Source organism: Bombus terrestris, chromosome 6, assembly GCF_910591885.1.
Source record: "Bombus terrestris chromosome 6, iyBomTerr1.2, whole genome shotgun sequence".
Taxonomy (NCBI): domain Eukaryota; kingdom Metazoa; phylum Arthropoda; class Insecta; order Hymenoptera; family Apidae; genus Bombus; species Bombus terrestris.
Genome location: NC_063274.1, coordinates 10,566,162 through 10,589,686, shown reverse-complemented (window position 1 = coordinate 10,589,686; position 23,525 = coordinate 10,566,162). Strand labels below are relative to the sequence as shown.

Sequence of the window (23,525 nt, the reverse complement as noted above, 5' to 3'; positions counted from 1 at the left end):
GAAGGAGAGAGTGATCTCGCAAATCAGTAGGAAGGCGGCATCGACCTCTTCTTCCGCCATCTTTGTTACTCCAACTACGTTCTTCTTCGCCCGTTCTTTTTCCACCTTCCCCTGCTTGTTCCACTCGCGAGAGTCCTTTCTTTTGTGTGTGCATTGTGCGGATAATACCGGTGCTGGCTTCTTTTACGTGACTGTGGGCGAAAACGAGCCAGCAGATACCGCTGAAGAAAAAAAAAGAAGCGCGATCGGTATTCTCGCCCGCTCTATCCTTCTCCCTTATTTTTTCCCCTCTTCCCGTCTCTCTTCTTTCATTCTGCGCCTCTCCCCTGTCTTCCGTGCACTTTCGAAAATAGTCTAACCTAAAAATATGCGAGTACTGGAGGCGTGGCGGCTGATGGAGAGAAACTCTTTCGTTCGCCCGTAGAGAAGTCGCGTTTCGAGATTCGCTGGACTATCTCGATACGTGGACTGTATAGGATTATCGATGACTGACAACTTTTAATAATTCACCGTCACGAAAGGGGAAGACGGGTGTCGTTAATTGGATTTATCGATAACTGGGGCTCTTGTTTCACTGGGAATGAATCGAATTAATCGAAATCGAAGAATGAAACGACAAGCTGTGCATATGAGAATCGGGCCATGTGGTATAATTGTCTTCTGTCGATTTTTAGCTTCGGTTGCAATAATTTAAAAGTTCCCTTTGTTAAAAAAATATTATTAACTCTTGTTCTTACGAGGAAAGTAGTAAAAATATATATTTTGAGGAGAGATTTGATAGCAATTTAATTAAAGTTAACTTTCAAACATAAAAATTTGTTATCATTTCACGTATATTTCCAGCCAAAATTCTTTTCGCTGACATATTTATTAAATGTTACATGCTAGATATGAATTCAAGTAAATAAATATAAAGGGAAAGCGAAATGCTGATCGATGTTTGAAAAAGTTACATCACGAAGTGGCAGCTATTCGTCGAACGGTTGACACCTTTTTTGAATAACGATTACGTTTCAATGGGAAAATATTAATAATTTAAAACTTCAGTTGGCTAGTTCGTCGGTCTTATGTTTGGCTGATATTTTTTTATTACAAAGCCACTGTGGTTCTTATAAACCGGCCTATTTTTAACATTTGTTTCGGCTATTGCTATAATACCATTGAATTTAGAATATTAAATTCTTGGTGCATCAATACATATACTATAAAAAAATATTTATTGTTTATTAACGACAATGTCATTTAATTGTCCAATCAATGTATTAACACATAAATTACGAACAGACGTTTATCTAAAAAATGAATAATCAAATTGTGCTTAATTGGATAATCAAATTTTTCTGTGTTTTAACCGGCTTTGTTCAATTGCCCATATTATTTTGGGATTTTTTAAAAACAAAAATTCATTTTATGTATTCGTTTCGGTAAACTCATACACTTATAAATATTTGTCATATACGTTAAAAATAATCTTCTCTATGTTAAAACGAATGATCAAAGAGAAACTGTCAGCGTTAAAACAATGAGCGTCTTTTAAGAAATTAAGAAGTTACTTCATAATCAGTATGATATTACTAAAAATTTGTATCTATTTAATTCCTTGTACTATTAGCATATTATTTCATCTTGTAACTTATATGTTTCATAGTCAGACACATATCGTTATCGCTCCGTCACCGCATCCAAGTTTCTTTCCCTTGTCTTTGGTTTTCTCGCGTCCTGATCTCCCCTTATCTGTATTATATCCCTAAATCGGTTCGTATTTTTCTCTATGTTCCCCTATTGTTGACGAGAATATCGACCATTTCGATACCAGAGTAATACATTGCGAACTAAACTGTTCACAGTTTCTTCACTAATTGAAGCCCGCATTACTTCCAAGAGCAATCCTGATTACCCCTTGATTCAACGAAAACTCATCGCTTATATCATTTACTTACATGGTTCAGCTCGTAAAATTTGTTTTTCCAATTAAAAACGTTAAATGAACTCTAAGTTGATATCAGTAAGTAAGTATGCAAACTATAAGTAAGTATGTAACTTACGTTAAGATAGAACTCTAATTTTGGGAAAAGAAAATTTCAAGAAAAACAAATCACTCTTTCAAATGTTCCATTGCCCTATCTTTCATTCTCTAAATCAAATATTTGGAACAATTTTTTAACCAAGACCACGATGAAAATCCTTTTGAAAAAAATGAAATACATAGAGAAATTTCACTTGAACCATAAACGGATTAGCTTGCTTATGGAGGATTAATTTTCTTGATAAAACGAGAATAAATACACCAGTTTATATTCACAGACTTAAGTCACCAAAGTATCGTTAAAATTGTCTGGTCCGGCATTCGTATTAATTGAAATGCAACACGCGGAATCTAGCATGCAAAGAATGCAGCGGACGAGCATCAATTGCGCGGGTGATGTCGTGATATGAGGCCCGTCTTTATGATACCGTGTCGGACATTTAATTACAAATGCCACCTCGCCATTCTAGCTTGTCGTGATATTCGTACAATATCTGCACGCGACATCCGCGTTGTTAATATTGCCTCTCGTTTCGAAGATGCATATCACCGACTAACATTAGTGAACAGACGCTCTAGTGAATCTTCGATCCTTAATCATCGCGCTTGGCTCGTATTCGATCTAACCGCGATAATTACTTTATACGCAGGTCGAAGTTAAGCGCAAATTATCGCTTTCGAACGTTGGAGCACCTGATCGTAATGTATCTAACCATAATGAGAAGCAAAACATGGTCGACTCTATTTTCAAGTTAGATGTACTATTAATAAGCCAATGATCACTTTGATTTGTTATTTTCTTTTCTATGCAGTAATTAAAAATATCTACCGTAAACAAGTTTTTCAACTGATCTGCTATAATCTGGATGCTATAGATATTCTTTAGAATTTATTTAATCTATTCACGTTTAAAATATGCTGATATATGCTAATTTGCTATTATGTTCAAACGTTATTCCATGAATTATATTGGCAATATGAAACATAACCGTGATTCAATATTAAGCCGTTTAAATTCATATGCAGTTTAGAATAATAGTATTTGATCTATATAATTTACCTTAACATATCCAATTACGATAAACCGATCTGCTTTAATAGTGTTAACCTATATACAAACATTCGGTTTCAGACAAATATCATGTGTAAAGAAAAAAGAAAACAAAAATAAAAAATTGATCGTAGATACCAATCTACGTTTAACTCAGAGCCATACCGTTGCGCCGACACATCACGCTCGCGTGAAGTTTAAATTAGGTTGAGTATCACTGGCGGATTTGTAATAAGTGCAAGCGGAGCGATACAGATGCGTCGCTCTCGCAGTGGTCCCGTTTGCGCGCTCGCGCGCCTTCTCCTCCCGTCGAATCCCAGCGCACCGTGAAACCGTGATGACGCAACGGCCAAGTGTTGGTGGAGGTTGGGAGTGCGGGCGACGTGTCGCGAATGCGTCTGTGTAAAAGCTTTGCTGCCAGCTGCACGGCAGCCGCTTAAGTCGCGTTCGCGACTCATCATCAAGGGTGCGAATGGTGCCTATAATTCGTATTTTTCACAAGTCATTAATTTTGTATTTTGTTAGATATGTAATTTATATATATTATGTATATATATGATACAAGTGCATACAAATGCCTTATAAATAAGTTTGAATTTGTTCCACATTACATATCACTCCGAGAAAAGTGGAAATATTGCTAATAATCGCCCAGGAAACACATTGATCAACTTCATAAATTGACAAATAAGTACAGATAGGTGATAATATTAGGTACAGCGTTCTTTAAAGCGATCTTAGAATTTATTATTATTTATACCACCTTTGATTCTTCAGAATCTGATATTATTAATCGCGTACTTATGCAATGAAATTAACGAAAGGTTGATCAATTTACCTTTTGAAAGATTGGATTGATAATAATAATTAATGTCCGCGTTATTGACACTAATCTAAAATCACTTGTATCGATCATTGAAACATTATTATCGACAGGTTATTTCTCTTAAAGCTTTCCTCGTCACGGCGAGAAGTTAAAGAATACTACACATGGTCATAGCGCGTAACAATACCCGTCGATCCGTCACTCACGTTGCCTTGCTGTTCTCACAGTTCACGGTGCATCATATCGACTCGGCTTCCTTCAGCCGCCGCTGCACTGACAGCGTGTGTAGGACTATGGTAACTATACATGATAGACGCGTTGCGGTACATTTACCTACCGTTCAAGTGGTTGCAGGTTCTGAATCCGTGAACCTCTTTGCAGCAGTCGATGGCATCATACGGGCGGTGTAAAACAGGCAAAGAGGCAACAGTACGATCGAAACGAGCGCGAATCGGAGTCGAAGTTGTAGTCGGAATCGTGACGAGTTGCCTCGGGTCACTTCGGGTCGCCTCGGGTTCGGGACGAGCATAGCCGAACGCGTGCCTACGTGCGCGCTTTACCACGACGACGCGGCGCGTTGCGACGTGCCGTAGCGGGACGGGACAAGCGAGACGACACGAGAGGATACGAGACGAGACGAAACGAGACGATACGAGACGGAGCGGGACGGCGCGTGGCGAGGGAAACGAGGCGAAGCGGGGCGAGGCCAGTCGAACGGAGCCGAGTCAAGTCGAGTCGAGTCGAATCGGAAGGAGAGTCAGTGGCTGGCGACTCCTCGGGGCGTCAGGTTTGTGTTATGTGGGGTTTGTTGTTCTTTCGCGCTCCTTGCAAACCACGTGCGCAGCTCCGTGACAGCTCCGTTCTAACGGACGTTCAGAATATACGGAGCTACAGTACGACACGGCATTTCGTTTATTGTGATCGAACTCCTTAACATTTCCGAAGGAACTGAAGATACTTTTAGTCGAAAATTAAGTTTTTAAGGGAACGTTGTTCGAAGAGGACTGGAACTCGAAAGTGCAAATTGTTTATAGTTATAATACACACTTTTTATATACTATCGTGAAGCTAAAGTTGAAATTTTAAAAGTGGTATCGCGCGAGGCACGAGCGATAATGCATGTTGCAGATAGGCGATGTTGTTTAAACTATCGGATTCAATGTGGAATTTCTCTTCGGTATTAATACGAATAAAGTGTTGATCCGACAATTACGAGTAGCACCGATAAATCGCAAAAACACGTTTTAAACAATCTGTAGAGATTCGTCGATATTACAAATTAAAATTTTGTCACGAAGACTTGGCTACGTGCCCTCGACGGTTATCGCAGCTGAGACTTTCGTTAGCAACTCTTATCGTGCTTACGAGAATAACCTGACCGCACAGCGCAAATATTATGAATGCAGGAATCCTCAAATCGTGTTGCGAGTTAAAATTGCGATGCCTGCTAATCGGGACCCAAACGTTGCGAATCTCGAAGTACATTCGGATAGAAGTGTCGCCAAGGACGAATGAAATTCTTCGAATTTCTTGAAACTCAAATTTCCACGAATACCTATACTTCCTTCTAATCTAAAAACTAAGTAAAACTAAAGTTAACAAGAAATTAAACGAGCGAAAGTAACTCAATCGGTGCGTGATTGAGTCGGCAACGTACAAAGTGAGTGGACCGTGGTAAGGTAAGAATGCAAGGCGGGTAAATTAGTTGCGGAACAGGTACGTTTGCGACAAGAAACGGAATAATAACGACTGTGACCGGAAGAACGAGGAAACGAGAGACGGAGAAGAAGAAGAAACAGACGGAAGGAGGTGGAGGAAGGTGTTCTCTTATTTGCAAAGCGACTGAACGTAGACGTAGATAACCACTGCGGCGAGATAGAAGAGGAACGGAGAGAGGAAGTGACACGATCGTAACACGACATAGAATAGAACGAAGAGGAATCACGAATAAAGATAGAGGAGACGCAAGAAAGAAAGAGGAAGAAAGAACAAGAGAAGAAACGAGTTTGGCAGAACGAGAACGAAGGAAGGAAAGAACGATCTGTTAGAGCAAGGGAAGGGAGCGAAGAGAGAGAAGATTTCTGGGCACGCGCACTCCACCTGCTAGCGTGTAGTGGCACGCGCCATATCCACCCCCTCCGCTGCCGTGGACGTTCCGTTCCCCTCGCCGCGCGGCAGCGCCGCACTCCGCCGGCCCCTCTCTCGCCGCAGTCCCTCTTTGGCGTTACCTCCTGGTTCTACCGCAGCCGTCGCCGCCACCGCCACCGCCACCGATTCTTCCCTCCCCTTTCCCTCCTGCAGTCCCCCTCCCCTCGTCCGACTACCCGACATACCCGCTCGATCTCCCCTCGTTCCTCGGTGCCTCTTCTCCTCCCGCGGGAATCCCCTCCCGTGCGCCCCTCACGCGTGCCACGGTTTCGAGACCGGGACGCGCGGGAGTCAATCGCTCGCGGACTTCGATAGGACGAGCACCATAGAGGTCCTTGCTCTTGCTCTCTTAGAACGCCTCTCTGTCCGAGCGCGTTCTTCGTGCCTCGTGTCACTGCGATCTCGTGTACTTTCCGCGTTCTCGATCTTCTCCTGACTCCGTTTTCTTTCTATCGTTCCGCTTCCTGCTTTCATTTCGCGATTCCTTTCGCTTCTTCTATATCTTAGAAACGAAAGTTTGGTCGAATTTTGAAATCGAGAAATTTCGGAATATATCGCGACGCAGTTTTACAACTGTTGCGTAGCACCGAGTGTGGCTGATTCGAGTAAAAAGAGGCATAGACGCACTTAGAGAAGACAGCAGAGCGAACAACACGTTGCGTGGCGCGCCTCGGGACACCGCGTGGTCGTCGAACGAGAAACGCGAGTACCTTTCAGTAGTCGGAAGCCTGGCATTCAAAGTTCACAGTGAATTTTCACGATCGACTCGATAGACGTGATCGTAACACACGGAGGCAAAAAAAAGGGTTAGCCGTCCGCGAAGAGCTGCCGGCCGATGTTTGCGTATGAAAAAACCCAGTCGTCCTCTTCCACCTCTTCCTCTTCTTCTTTCCGGCGTTCGCCTGCTGGCAGGGGGGCAACGTGCCGGTCGATCGCTGTATAAAGAACAAAGGGCCAACGGCGATACTAACGACGACGAAGACGACGACGAGGAAGACGAGGAACGAGGACGGCGACAACGACGAGGAGAAGAACGTGGGAAGACAAAAACGTAAGAAGGAGGAAGGAAAGCGGACGAGAAAAATAAAGAGTGGGGGGCTGACGCGTGCTACTACCGCTGTTACTTCCAACGCAACAAAAATAGTTCAGTCTCCGCGGTGGAGGAGAGATAGCCAGCGAACCAAAAGAGAAGGGAGATAGTAGTGCCAGAGGAAAGAATAGGAATATCGAAGTTATCGTAATATACACACGCACACGTGTAACTTGCGCGTTATCAACGTAAGGAGACCACGTATAATACGAGCGGCTGTAGTGAGTGCAACTTTCGGTGTGCTGATGACGCATTCGACAGTGAGAAAGAGCGAGAGCAGGCTACTTTCGAGATAAACACGGGACGAGATTCGTCACGAGCGAAAATAAAACGGAGATAAATTAGGGCCCGAATCGTGCGTGGAGCGAACAAGACGGAAGAAAAAAGAAAGAAGAAGAATTTTATTCCTGACGAGAGTAAGATTTGGCATTCCTCCCATTCCCTGTACTGCCAGCAGTGACAGAGAGTGATGCGCGCGCGATCAGCTGTTCGAAGCCGCGACGTGCACCGTGCTTCTCTCTCGTTTGATCGATTGTCGTTCGTTATAAATTTTTGATACGATATTCGTCGAAATTCGATCGATCGAACGTCGATCGCGAGGACCATCACGCTTCTCGTCTTCATATACGTGTTTCGAGTCAATGTTCCCGAACTACCTGTTGACGATTTACGAGGGAAAATCGACGCGGTCTGTTTCGACTTAATTTAACAGTCGTGCTGTTGTTGGAGGTAACGTGGACAGCTTAGTTCTCATTATTCATTCAAGAGTTTATTCGTAACAGTTGATTCAGTGGTATCATCGTGACATGGCACAAAAACCGTCTAAGTAACTTCCCTTCTTGTCGGTCATTGTGTTAGTAAATACAAGAACCACTGAAGATCGATATATTACAGAAATCGTTGTTATCATGTGTTCGATAACATTTCGCGGGAACAGTGTGAAATCTTTCGCACGGACGTGTGTATTACCGGTTGAAGAACATTGACGTGCAAAAAATTGGTGGCGTGCTTTACAAGTATTTAGTCATTGGAAGGAAATCGAATATGCGACTGGTGAAACTTTTGGTGGCGGTGCGGCGCGCCGAGTGTTTTTCGAAGTGAATGTTATCGAGACGTTGTTAGTATACGTCTTATCTGTCGCTCGCATCAGTGGAGTGACAGAGAAAAAGAGGAAGAGGTAGAGGGGGAAGGAAAGAAAGAGACTCGACGGAGTTCGGAGGTCACGGAACCGTTGGACGATATGCGGCACGCAAACTCGTTTCGACGAGCTGAGAATTTCGGCCCGCGGATCCAAGCAGCGCGCTCGCGTCGTCCGGACGCCAATAGCGGCGTGAAACAGTGGTGATATGCTGGTCGAGGGACACGGGAACGTCGATTCTATTCCCGGCGTCTTTTTCTCGCCGGTTGCGTGACGTTCGACTGGCGGCGAGGAACAGAGTATTATAAACCGTACGCGGTGACGTTCTCGAGCGCGCGCGCGCTAACCTCTACTTCGCTGCTGGTGTGATAGCTAGTCAAAGTGATCGGAAGGGCATTACGTTTATTATACGGGCATCGGAGCAGTTACATCGTGTACAATAGAAGTAACGTAGTAAGAGTCAGAGGCTTCAATGTAAAGTGTTAAGCTGTAAAGTAAGAAAAAGAAACTAGAGATATATCGTACATGTATATCTTTTCTAGAACAACGCACGATTAATAACGCAACAAAGGTGGAAGGATCGTTCTCATTCAACAAGAAATGCTTGTGTCGCGCTGATCAAATTATATCGTTGTGAAAGAAATATCTGAGCATACTAGTGACTTTTTCGCTACCTATTTGTTGTGTATGCGCCGTTACGGGACTTGCAAGTTCGGTTTGGTTACGCGCGAAAGAAAGTTGTTGCCGGTGGTGGCGCGCTGGTGGTGGTTCAAGCGTCTCCTGAAAAGCGCGGAAGACACGACGAAAGCGAAAGTACAGCGGTTGCGTTGGCGCGTTCCAGAAAATGACCTTCAAGTTCCGCTGAGAATCTTCCATAATTCAAACAGAGAGGAAAAAGATGTATTTGTAACGACGACAACTATTTTAACGCGTATCATCATTGTGTGAAAAAAGGACATATTCGCCGATTAACGATAGTGTATTAGTGCAGCTATTCCAGCAACAAGAAGAAGCCGTCGAAGGAGGGGCATGGTGGGCACCCACCAACCAGGGCCACAGGCCCGGGTGGCCCCCCTGTAACAAGGAAATCTCTCGCTATCGAGCCATTCGTGCTTCATTACATTGCCTGGAATGATGGTATGCCTATTTGAAAATAATATTTCTTATCTATCGTCACTACGTGGCGCGCGCGTGTCATCGTTTGTTTTGAGTCTAGCGTGACTAACTCTTAAGTGTATTCAGTCGGACTATTACCTACTCCCTTGTTTTCGTGTATTTGCTGACAAATCTAAATATTACCTTTTTAACGGCCTTTTACGCGATTGAAAGGTTAATGTTCAGTCGTTGTTTTGAAAGATTTAAACTACTATAATTCTCTGTTTCTAAATCTGTTTTTGTTTTTCTTTCTTTTTTAATGTGAGATTAGGAACATTTGCAATTTTAACAATTGATCGTTAATATTTATTTTATTGATAATAATTGATGATAAGAATAACGAGCATATTAGCAATTTGTAGTGCACAGTGAATGCACAAGTTGAATTTCTAATTCTGAGAGGGAAGAGTTAATTGAATTTAAATGTCAGAATCGTTCATAATTTAATACATAGTTTAGAATAAAGGGATCGGTATTAAAGGGGTTCAAGTTTGGCGAAAAATAACGACTCACGAACAAGTTTTTCTCCTGGCTTCCAATAGCAACGTAGATAAAAGATATCGATTCGTGAATTTTTTTGTTTATCTCCAACCGTGTCCGCAACTTGGAGCGCGCACGAAATGTCACCAGATAACGGAAGTTCCGGGACGATAAAAATGATTCAACTCCGAAAAATCGACGGAAAGTCGCGTTCGTCTCACCAAAACGATGCTGGTGTATCTGCGATCATCCATACATTCGATCCTTTTTCTCTTAAAACGACACTGGTTGAAATCTATTACATGTCTTACCCACGCGATAGGCACTCTAGAAGATTCAAAGAAACCGGAAACGTCTGACAGCCATAACTGTATTGCACCACGTACACCAGTTGTTTGTATTGAAATTGCGGTGCGTGTCTCTTCGAGCATAACACGGACGTATTTATTATACCGTGACTTTGTACACCGGTACTCGTCGATGATCGAATACAAATATAATATATAGGGACTATGGTGGAGGATTTCAAAGAATTTTAGTACCTTGGAAGTTTTAAGAACCTTATTTCATTATATTATATATAATTATCATTTATTTATATAATATATATTATTTATATAATAATTAATTTTCTTTGCAACATTAACTGTCAAGCTTCTTAGACTGCTAAAAAAAGTTTTTGCAAAAATCGCGATACATATCAAAATGCATTTGAAATCACTCACAGATATAACGATCTAAATTTTAGGCAAGAGAAATTAAAAAATATGACGCTCCCCCTATTGAAAATCAAAGTAAAAATCTGGGAAGCAAGAGAGAAAGAGATGCAGTGGTTATTGATTTAGTTGTAGTTAGGCCGTTGGCTTCGCCCTCCGCCCGAGAAGCGTCAAGATCGCATGCACATACACACACGTAGAACAATAGATCGACTGTCGTCTAACGGCATTCTAGCGGTCGGACGACCGATAATAGGGGCATCCAGTGCGAGCGCTCTGCGGACATTCCGCGTTTCTCTGTCCCAGGCGCACCGGTTCCGTTGCACTAATGACTGGTTCGCGATCCGGGGCGTCAGTCGGGAATCGGCCCATCCCGGACGATGTGGTTTTCCACGGTTCTTGAAAGCCGTTCGTTGCTTCTCAACGGACGAAAGGCAGATTCACGTATACGACTATATTATACGAATTTTCTTTCTCAAAGTATTGATTTTACCTTTCAAATAAATTGTATATATTTTTAATACCGTTTCCAAAGCATGGAAACTAAACCCAACAAATTAAAATCATCATAATTAATGTCTGACAATTAACATTTAAATACTTGTTAATGCGTTATGTTCAGAAGTTGTTCTTTGATATTGTAACAATTACGATAAACACTTTATTCTAATTAATTTCTATATACTTATTCATTTTCTGTAATATTTAATATTTCTTTTATATCTTACTTCACATTCATATTACTATACTTTCGTATAACATACAAGGTACTAATATATAAATATACATAATATATTAAAATTGGAATAACTAAGACAATATACACATTTAAGTATTTGTGACCCGTGAAATGGCTTCTGATATTCAAATAAATTTCTACAGATGTATTCTCAAAATATGAATAATCTAAATACCTAACAATAAGCCGTGCTTTTATTACGCTTGAAATGTAAAGCATTCGAAAAGAAAATCATTTTCATATGCGGTGTAAAGCGAATGGCGATTAGCCAATCCGCAAAAACGACGGTCGCGTGTTCTGTTTGGCGAAGGGGTTGCACGGTGGGACGTTGTCGCGCGCGCGGCCAGGCGCGTCCCGATTCCGGCGTGTCATAACAGGGGAATGAGCTCTCCGCTCGGGTGGCCGGCTCATGGCTGCGCCACGGAATTATTTATACCGCTTGATTACACGCGTTGCGACGAGCCGCGCCGAACAGACGACGGAAACGACCGAAAGCTCGCTCGGAGGCTCTATGCGAGCCACGCTTGCCGTGCTATCGCGCACGCATCGTTCTATCGGGCATCGATGCGAGGAATCCGACATACTTTGCTCTCCTTCGCGATATCGAACAGACGATAACGAGGACGACGTACATCGGGAATGAAAGAAATAAGGGACGACGGAAAAGAGACTGCTTTTTACGGTTCAATTGTCTCGTGCGCTTTTCCCCCTATATTCTTGCATTTATCGATTTTTATAGTATAGAGAATTCTGGACATTAATTTCCACGATATTGTTCAATTTGGTGAATAATGTTTTTTCTTGAATATATATATACTTTGTGAAAAGCTTCTTACGAAGTATTAGTAGTATCTCATATTGTAATCCACTGCATGAAGGCGCGAAAGTGAAACGCGCGCGCTCACACGGAAACGGTATCGCCTAAATAAAGTTTTAAGGACATTTTAATATTTATGGACACAGGGGGGTCGCGTTTCGGACGCTCCAGTTCGCGAATGCACGACCAGTAATAAACCTGTTTGCCGGCCGCGGTGTAATTTATTTTAGAAACACGTGGGTGGTCATCGGGAGAGAACGAATTTATTCGGTCGAATCGCGAAGAAGTTGATAACAGGTCTGGCGGTATCCTTGATAATTTATTGATTCTTTTCTTCTCGGTTGGTTCGTGTGGTTTCCGTTTCATTCTATTCTGTATCATATTTTACTTATTTTATTCTTTGTGGATTAACAATGACAAAAAATAGAGACAGTTTACGTTTATATTTTTACATGGATGGTATTTATATAATTACATAACTGTTTCTCTGTTATATGAAGATCAAGGTTTCCTTGGAACCTTGGAACTAGGTCAAGAAATTATATCGAAATTGTTAGATGTAGAAAAATAAGAATTGTGCCAAGTATTCGTAGGTTCTTCATGCCGATTTTGCGTGAATAATATGCCAAACTATGCTCTTATTCATCCAAGAGGAATTACCTAATAAAATTAATCATACGTATGTGTGCCACTTGTGACTCACGTGACATAATTTCTGTTAAATTTCTCGAATCGTATCTTCGTGTACAAGATTCGGATGAATCAGATGCATATTTCCTGTGTATTTTCTACAAATACGTCGTAACAAGATCGGTAGCTACTCGAAGACTATTAATTCTCTTGGTACGCGCGGAGTCCCGTAATTCTCGATTCGAAGCACCGAAATACGCCCGGTTGACCTTGCCGCGTTATTAGGCTACGCTTTAAACGAGATTTCAGCGTCTTGCTGTTCTGTCGATAGCTCCGGTGTCTGTGCCGATATATTTAGCTTCGTAGCAGGGTATCGCGAATCGACGATGCAGAGGAGCGAATCTCACTCAAAAGGTGATAGACAGCGTTAGAATCGGCTTTTGCAAATACACGTACTCGCGCGAACAAATGTCGCTTTGCAGAATATTTGCTAATATAATAATTTTCAACATTTAAGTTCGAAATAGCATTCTACAAAAATCCTCAATGTTATACATTGCCCGTACATATATTAGTAAGAAAAATGTATGTACCTACCTATATGACGATAAAGTGTATCTATAAATATATGAATATTATCTAGAATATGTGACATTGAATCAGGCAGCTAAGGTTTTTATCATTGAAAGCATCTGATTGTTTTTAGCTATTTCAACATTCTAGGAAAGTCGGGTTCTACATTTATGAATTATTGGCATCTCATTGTGTATTTTTGCTGCTTCGATATTCCCATCGCAGATCCATGGAATTTTCCAAGCTGGTACATACCATTTATCCGATGATACATTCTTTTGTCCGATCCGTTCTATAATTACAGTTTATCTTCGGATAACGCTTCCTGAGGTGTCTATTTGCTATAGAACGTTTTACAGTAACCCGATGAGATTCTGATGAAACGTTTACAAGGTCATAATCATGCTTCTTTTTTGTTGTATTTGGTAAAAGAAAATCTTGTTTTCTTCGCTTTTAAGCTGTCCAACGATATCATGATAACATGAAAGAATGATCTAGGTCACCGAGACTTTCTGGCCTCTTTCTTTTGATCGAAACTGAAGGTTAGAGATATATTTCTTGTTTCTACATCATTCAGCGCGAATTGCTATAAAATGATCATATCCAGAATATACTAGAGTCTTCGAACTCTTCCTCTTATTATATTGTTTAGTTAATTCATCGGTATTTAAAATATCCAATCTGTTATTTCGAAGTTGGAGAAAACTAGAATTTTATCGATTTCCTTTCTGCCATCTTTGCCTTTCTTCGTGTAATTTAGAGTATCATATCGATATTCCGTGACAGTCTGTATATTATAACTTTATTTAAAAACAAACTTTATAATAAATATTTCAACATATGTTGAGAAATAAGAAAAGTGTTAGACAGGACATACATAAATACCGCGTGCTCTGAAGAGACACATAAAATTTATATCCACAGCTCTGCCCAATCTTTCTGAAATATTCTGTAATAAAAATGTCATAAAAAATAAAAATCTTCGAGGTCACATCTAGAAATCCAAGATCATATGTCAGAAATAACTTTAATCAAATGATACCGATCCGTATGTATCGCGTCAGCCGCAGACATTCTTCGCGGTGCACGCGTCCGGGGCGCACCGTAACTTGCGCTGGCGTCATTCAAAGTGTTTTCTCTTGTTGGTCACTCGGTTTCCCCGCTCCTCTACTCCGATTTCCGCGACGAACGTCGTCGTCGTCCGGTCGAGTGTTTGCGCGCGCCGCTCCTCGCGACGCGGTCGCACGTTTTATGACCCGATAAACTACCGTGTTCCTCAGCTAATTTTCACTATGACGAAAAGTCGTTCCGGCCATGAATCTTAACCAGCCCAGAAATATCACGGCCTGAGATTGCAGAGATTTCTTTCTCCATCCTTCTTCGTGATGTTTTTAAAGAATTCTTAACGTACGGATTAGATGATTCGAAGAACGACGTGGATCAGAGATAAAGACTTGTATCTTAAGTTTAGACGCGTCAGAGCCCAAGATCGGCGCGTTACTAAGAAGAAAGTCGAACTTGATGGTTCTTTGAAATTTCTTGGATGTAAGGGTGTTCATAATATTAAGCGGGTCTTCCCATGAATTCCGATTAATAAATTTTTATTATATCATAGCTTATTATGTGGTATTACAATCGGTATCGAAACGGTTTAACACGTTAACTGGATTCCTGTTAGTCCTGAATCAATGCGTGTTTTCATAATGTAAAAAAAATCAGAAAATTTTAGAATACTTTCCTAATAATCCATGTAAAGTATACACAAGGTTTTACGATATAGGGGAAAATTCTACATGAAAGTTATTGATTACGATACGATACACTTATTTAGATAGCGAAGATCCAGTAAACAGCGAACGTGTTGACATAAAATATTACAGTAATATTCCAATTACACAACTCATTACAACAATCCACAGCAAAATTTCAACTACTAAACGAATTAACTTTCACTTATCATCTCACTTATTATCTTGATCCAATTCTCCGTCGTACTCATCCCCCAAACTCTCCCAAACCATTCCAGTGGCAGCCCAGTAGCCGAACCAAATACTAATATCACTTTCAGAGCCAGAATCACGCGTTTTCAATCATACTATCGCACGAAACGTCGCGTAGGTATCTCAGTGTCGTAAAGACGGTTTATTGGTTCCTCGGTTTTCTCTCGAAGGGGTAAACGGAGCACAGACGGTAAGGGGTAAAAGACAGAGGACGAAGGGTGAACGGCTGATAGGGGTGAAGAGCCGAGTGGAGGTGGCCGAGAAACGTTCGCACGAAAGCTTCTACCCGCTTAGCTTTCCTTCTCGCGAGGACTCGAGCGTAGGGAGCAGGGTGGAAAAGGAGAAAGGGTCGACGAGGTTGTGGAGGGCGGAGGACGCGTAAAACCTCCGGCCACAGATCGATAGGGAAGGTCGGAGGTGTGTCGTGTCTGTTAGACTTTGGCTCGAACTCGCGATTACGTAGCCAACCTTTGCCGTGCTCGCTCCTCGTGTCGCGCGCACCGACCACGAGGAATCGGTCGAAAGACACCTGGAAAATCCAACTCTGCCACGCTAAACGCCGTCAACTGGCCGTTTATCCTATGTTCGACTCTATTGGTCTCGCGATATCGTTGTTTGATCGACCGTGATTATGCTCGATGTATGATGTCCAAGGGTTGATCTTCTTAAATGCTTTCGTGTGTGGGGAGGACTGTGTGGAAACGATTGGGTGTTTGATTCTTGGATAGTGAATATTGGCGGAAACATGTGGTTGTTATGTGCTGAGATTAGGGATGTCGTTGGTATTGAGTTATAGTTTTGAAATTTGGGATTTAAGTTCGATTATGTTGTATTATGTTTATGTACTATTTTTTCCTTATTTATTTTGAATGGTTTGATTTTTCTTCAATATGTTGGAAAATATGGGATATCTTATTCAAGTAGAGATTTAATTTCTTTTTTAAAGTGACGTGGCTATATATATTAGATATGTATTTAGTGAAATCATTAACACATCTATGTCATTCTTTTGTAGTGGTTAATTAAGCGATTCTTTAATTCCTCCAAACAATATAATTTTACTCGTTTATTTTATACACGTATCATAAGAGGAAAGTCGTAAATATAATGTTGTAATAAAATCAATTTAATAAACACAGATAAATGATACATTCTCCATGAAGATAACAACTAGACAATCTTGAAAATGAAACATTTCAAACTACATAAATATTTCGTTGATTACGACGATACAATTCCACGTAATATACAGAATAGCTCTTTTTGAGAATCGAACCAGCTATTTCAAATCGATATTGTATTAGTAGGAGAACTATAAATCACGTGTTCGTTATAACCCATTGAGACCCGATGAAAAGTATCGAGAAAAAGTTATCTTTGCGTCACTTGTCACGTCACTCACCACTTGTCAATAACAATTATAAATTCGTAGAAAAACTGTAGTACATGGCATGAAATCTATTCACTGACACTGTTTGGTATGTGAAGCATTAAACACGTTGGGCCAGATTTGGATTGCAGACCGATAACAATAAAATGTTAAACACGATTTAGCCGAAAGGATTGACCTAACGCTCCACTTTTTTTATTACTGCTTTATCACTGCGAACCAACGATCAGTAACCAAAACAATTTAATGTTAATAATGACATATAAATCATCTAATCAAGTACACAACATTGATAAAAAAAATCTCATCTTACTAAGTCAACTTTACTTTTCAATCTGCAAAAATTAGATACCACTAGAAGCATTAACCTATTAAGTATCGAGGATTAGTGCTCCTTATCAAAGGATTAATTGAAATGAAATCGTATGAGAAATCACTTGCGCGCTGAAACATGAGCGTTCGCAGCTGATTTTTACTTAAGCGGTGGTATCTGTTCGAGCGAAAGCGCGGCTGAAAGTGATTTTATTGGAATAACGTTATCTCGGGCAGGGGTGACGAGGAGTCAAGCGGTTTATCGGTGACAAAACGTGTTGTGGGAATTCTGGCGCTAATATCGGCGGAGAACGAGCTCTCCGTGTCGGCCGTCGGGTATCTTTAATGTTTTCATTGCCGACGTCGACGAAATAATCGGCGCGCGTTTATCTGGCCTCGCGGCGACGCGCACCGTACACTTTTAATCGGCGTACGCGCGCGCGACTATTCACTCGTTAGCTCGTGTTTGACCGTGGCTAATTTATTCGCGTGAAGAAAAAAACGTGGAAAACGGGACGATGACGATCTATCTGATAACGATCTTGTCAATGTTGACCTTTTAAGCAAGTTCGTTGCTTACATGAATATTCTCAGTAGGGAAATTATTGATGACGTAATGGAAAAGTTTCATAGTCTATGTAAAAATACGAAACGTGTATATTTCTGAAGTTTTGTTGTGTTTTATATAGGTACAATAGGAAATTGTCTGTTTAAATTCTTTTGCATGCGGTAGATTATAGTATATAATTTGAGAAAACATTTAGTTTGAAATTGACTGAAAATATAAGGTTTTTCATTAAATCTCACTAATTTCAAGTAAATCAGTTATAAAGTATCTATATATGATAGTTTGAGTAATCTGCAGTTGAAAATTTTGCAGATTATGCTCCTTCTTCTATTACTGATATACTATTGAATAATCAGCTCGTAGAAAGCAAAAAATGCATTTTCGTAAGCGTTTGCGTGTCACCGTGTTTACTTAAACATATCTATTTCCTTAATCCAATGTTCAATGTCGTATCATGAAACTATGAATATTTTGATTCAAATAAAACATACAACACGAAACACGAGGAGAAACGTTCTATTAAAGAACGTACGTATATTTCTTATGCCATTTATATAACCACTGAATACTTTACGATTTAGTCTCTGATGCTCTTTACATAAAACTCTAAAATTGACAGAATATTATTATGTAGTTGCTTTCGGGCGAAGAATTATCATATCAATTTCTTTTTACCAAAGAACTATCAAATCGGTTTCCTCTCAACGAATTACCATATTCGTATCTTCGAAGAAAACTTTGCAAAAAAAAAAAAAAAAAAAGGAAAGCGACGAGCACGTGGCGCAAGGCGTGCTCTCTCGTCGTTACAAATGCAGCGTTATCGATCAAGTATTACGGAAGCCATATACATACGTGCATAGAACACGACCTGTCGGATATATCGCGACGAGTATCTTTAATTAGCGGCGTCGCGCGACCGACAAAATATTGGTTTGCGCCGTACGAAGCTTGAACCAGTAATATAGTTGTGCCGCATGTTTTCTCGCATTTGTATGCGTATGCACGAGTTTGTACGCGTGGATACAGGAAACGCGAAGGGATAGTGATATATCGGTAAAGAGATAAATATGACAGTAAATGTATATTTATGAAGGGTTATCAGAAATAAAATGGTAAAACAAGTGCAGTTATACGGTGTTGTGTATCCGGTTTTATGGTTTCGTTTTCCCTTGTTTTCATTATATGGCACGTTCTCGATTAACATGTTAGCCGATTGGAAAACTTTTCAGCGAGTCTTCGAGTTTACGTATCTTTTACCTTTTATCTTAAAAACGTTAACGTAAAATGTTAAGTCTGGCGCGGTCACGGTTTGACAAGATGCAGATATTTGTCTTAATTTTTAGTTCACGGTGGCTACATAATTAATTAACAACTGTTGTTTTCACATGTACGTGAGAAGGAGAAAGATAAAAGTAAAAAATAATTTGCATTACGAAAAAAGATTTTTAATTACAAATTAACAAAAGTTAGAGAAGTTACATGAAAGAATTCGAAAGTAAAATATACAAAACTTAGACAATGAAAGTATCGAAGGTAAAAATTAGTTCGAATCCAAACGAAATCCAAAAAGTTATTTCATCGCGAATACGAAGTCTTCATTGTGGACATGGAGAAACGGATATTATTCGAGGGACGCAGAACGAAGTCGCGAGCATTTGAAAGATATCGAATAAAGACGACGCGACGTAACGACCGTAAAACAGCCAAGAGGATTCTCCGGAAGCAATGCGCAGATTCAGCGCGAACCGATGTGTAATACAACTTCGTTATTCGTACGCGGAACGTAACCGGGCTGATTATTTCGAGAGAAAGACGCTGTGTAAAATTAGATCTAGTTAATATCTAATTACTGATTAACTAATTGCTAACCAACGGTTTAATTGCTAACGCAGGAATCACCACTAATCAGTAATTCAGATTAATTAATATCGTAACAGGATGAGTTCGTAGTTAATTCGATCGTAACCTCGATTGCTCTTTGTTCTCGTAACGAACGTAGGACTTTATTAAGTATCCGATAATTTTATTAACAATGAAACTATAGGATAAATGAAATTAATGTACATAGGTAGTAGATAAAAACGAAAGGAATACATACTTTTCGAATCGTTCAACTTTTCGTCCTTTTGATATTAATCTTTGAAATAATTCATCTTTTTCTTTTCATATCGTGTTAATACATGAATTTAAAAAAGCTACTTTCTATCTTTGCTGTCGTAAAATCTACCTGTCTAACTCTTTCATGTAACTTTTCTAACATTATAACTTGTAATTAAAAATTTCTTTCGCGGAAATTATTTATTTCGGTTTTCCTTCCTTTCTATGCGTATAAAGATATGTAAGAGTGTGAAGTCGTAAAGTAACATTTTTTATTCACTGACGTTATTAGTTACTAACGCTAAGTAGAATTTAACTTGTAATATGAGGCACTTTTAATTTTCTGCATATATATTTCAGAATACTACAGAAGGAATACATTCGGTATATAATTTTCATCGGCCAATCAAATACTACCAGTGTTTTAATTATGATACCCCTAGTTTATTTTCAGCGGTATCTGAATGATAAGAATTACGATACAAAAGTTAAATCGACTTCGTGAAATTCAATGTTCTCTAAAAAATTCGCCGGACCCGAAATCAATAAAGCAGCACCAATTGTATATCGATTCTCGACGTGCGCCTAGGAACCCACGGTTTGCGAGATTACAATCAACGATCAACCGTGTATCGCATTAATTAGCGCCGTACCGTTGTAAGCTCGTATAGCATCGATCTTTTTACCTCTCTGAATTATTTAACCAGTCTTTTGTTGTTTCGTTTGGAGAATATTTTTAATTCTTTTTGTGCTGCATGAAAATTAAAGATTTTGTTTTTACGAAAGGTCGTAAGCGAAATTACATTGAAATGTTTATTACGAATCTTACGTAATGAATATATATACTTTATATATATACTTTATATGAATCTTACGTAAGATTTCACAGTGGTTGTCTTATAACTAACAAGAAACCACTATTTTTTTTTTCTATAAAATTATTAATATACTTCTCGCGAGTAGACTGCAGATGTTTATGTAAATTTGTATCCTCAGCGAAATAATTAAAAGAATAGAACATCCATCCTACTAAATATTGTAATATGTACTTTATTCTGGATATTTTGTACATCTTTTCATATTACGTGTATTCCGAAAATTTTCGCAGCTTAAAATTTCCCATAAATGCAGTAACATCCGCAGTCCACTTATCAGATAAAAATACTATGAAACGATTCAGTAAATTAAAAAATATATTTTTTGGCTAACGGTTCAAGTTCAATCCTTAGAATCTATCAAGGGCCATCGATAGTACAACGTGAGGAAAAAAAAGAGAGGAGAAAAGACGAAGAAAGCGCATAGACGGAAGAAGCGTGAAACGGAAACGCGGAAGAGCGAGTCCACTCGATTTATCCTCGCTTTCGATCGTACGGGTCTCTCGCGAATCGCGTTACGTTTCGAGTACATTGAGAACGGTAACTGAGGATTTGTAACGAGCCGTATCGGGAACGACGCCATAACGGAACAGCCGTAAATCACCCGGCGTACTCTTTTGCAATTAAATCGCGCGGGCGCTCGCGAGCTCATTTTGAAGGGAAACATATCAGCCGCGAGGGTCGTTGTAAATCACAAACGGTTAATAAAGCTTGGTGGGGTAACTTCATACCAAACCTCTCGGCATGCCTTCCTCGTTCCGTGAGCCCTTCCGACAGCTAAGAAATTCGAGAAAACGAGCTGAAAACTGCGTTAACGACCAATCATTATTAAAACTGCTTGATGAAACTGCTACTATTTTTCCCTTGCTTCCCTCCTTTGCAATCCACTTCCTGTTTCTTCATCTGTGACAGAGTTTCATGGCGGAGCTTGGTTGTGATTTTATTGGCGTCAGATTTTAATTAAATCGAGCTTACCTATGTTGTTTCTTTATAATGATGTATGATACGATGTATGTGAATGAAAGAAACTTACTAGGGTCTTCTGAATTTTCTGATAATTTATTTGATACTATGTGAATCACGTGTTTCTATCGAAATATAGTAATTTCCTCCTGCTCCATCGTTTCACGTACATTCCATGATTTCCTTCCTTCTCTTTTCAAATTTAGGTGTTAACTCTCAAATAGAAAGATCAGTCACATCGATCTTATCGCAGAAAAGTGCAGTTCGATGAACACACTTTGTCAACATCTTGATCTCCGTTTCTATCGAAGAACGAATCTGTTGTAAGAACCCTGTGAAACGCGTGTCCCTTGAATCTTATCAAATTTCTAGTGTTTGCATTAAGATAAATTGCACTTGTCTATTAAAATACCGTGAACATACGCATAACGGTAGCGTGATTCTCGTGAACGTAATCGGCCAGATATATTCAATGACGACTTCAAGCGTCTTTTATTCCGCCCAGTGGAGCTTCAAATTACATTGAACTTTTCAAACGAACCGAAGAGGAAATTACAACATATTGTTGCCTACATAGTAGAACGCACAATTAACGAGCAATTACACCAATTCAACTCTCCTACGCCTGATTATTTACAAATATTCCCAACAACCTACATAATTGCAAGAAGCACTTTTATTTAGGATCTTTCTTTCTTTCTTACATATTTTACAGTTTATAAAAGTTTCCGAAGAGGATTCGGAAAAATGCTAAAACTTTATAAGAAGATGCTTCGATGTATTTAATGATATTTCTAATGTTACATTAACACGAGTGTTTTACTGTTATCTATATTTAATTAAATATAGTGAGATGGTAGGATGTGTAGGGTGGCAAAGAAATACTCGGCGTTTTATTTAACAGTGCGTTTATTAACTCCACTTATTAGCGGCTTCTTTACAACTCTCCACTTACGACTCTCGCTTACGACTCTCGCTTGCGACTGATTTGTCATCTTTCGACATCTTTCGTGACAACGACCATACCCAAATCCACGCCATTCCATACTACCTGACAACGGACCGTTAGGTTTTGACTTGACCTTTGTACATGGCCCAACATTACATTTTCCCCATTACGAAGGGCAATTAGGATCCTTCCCTTGCCCCTCAACATCTACAAACGCCACATATAGAAACTGCAAGCATTCGACCACAGTCTTACGTACAGTTTGGCCGTGATTTGAACAACTATTTTAACTTCGCTATTTCGTTGTAATATTATATTTAATCATTTTCATGAATAAAAGCCTACAAAATTATAAAAGCACCGTCAAGTTAAGTTATTGCTCAGTTACTCCTTTTTTAATCATAAATTTTACGTGACACGATCGTGGTCACGTACGCCTTCTTCCGAGTATTTGGCGGAAGGACCGTAGGGATACCGATGGCCCATTAGGCCTGTCGACACTTACGCTTTACCGCGGCCTTGCTTATGTTTCGTCAGTCTCTCATAAGCAGTCCTTCGGCGATTGTATACTATGTACCGACGAAACCGTTCGAAAGAGAGTTGTTTTTTGAGGCCTAGTGCCGTTACAACCAGAAATTATCTGTTATTTTGAATTCCAAACGATACCTTCATTAACGCATTCGTTGCCACTAAAATTTCTCTCTAGAAACAGCACAAGCTTTTGTATCAGAGATATACTTAATTTAACTAAACGTTTGTTTTAACGTCATTAAACGATTTTACTTATTTCGCTGCTCTTTCTGTTAAAATGTTCAAAAACAAAGAACCAGTTGCATGAGTAGTAACTTTTAACATACTGCTTGTCGAACAAGTGTTCGTTTTGATGGTAATTTGCAGTGTCATACCAGCGTTAACGCGAAAATAGCCTAATAGACTAATAGATTTATGTTCGTTAAAGCATTAATTGCTCCGTATTATTGTA

The 23,525-nt window shown here is 39.8% G+C and overlaps 1 protein-coding gene and 1 long non-coding RNA gene across 7 annotated transcripts in view; one reads left to right on the top strand and one right to left on the bottom strand.

The window, feature by feature from the left end:
- LOC100648747 (neurogenic protein mastermind) overlaps positions 1 to 23,525 on the top strand; it is a 248,205-nt gene that overhangs the window by 118,103 nt on the left and 106,577 nt on the right. For 2 of the 6 annotated variants that reach the window (XM_012309472.3, XM_012309471.3), the window contains exon 1: positions 4,723 to 9,416. The exons of the other annotated variants lie outside the window; for them this stretch is intronic. In XM_012309472.3, the coding sequence (XP_012164862.2) occupies positions 9,411 to 9,416 (6 nt within the window). In that variant the 5' untranslated portion in view covers positions 4,723 to 9,410. Of the gene's footprint in view, positions 1 to 4,722; positions 9,417 to 23,525 lie in introns of those variants that run through there. 6 annotated transcript variants of the gene reach the window in all.
- On the bottom strand, positions 816 to 4,511 carry LOC125385315. The gene is made up of 2 exons (XR_007224406.1): positions 4,241 to 4,511; positions 816 to 3,556 (listed from the first exon to the last, which is right to left on the bottom strand). It is a non-coding gene; the product is annotated as an uncharacterized LOC125385315 (long non-coding RNA).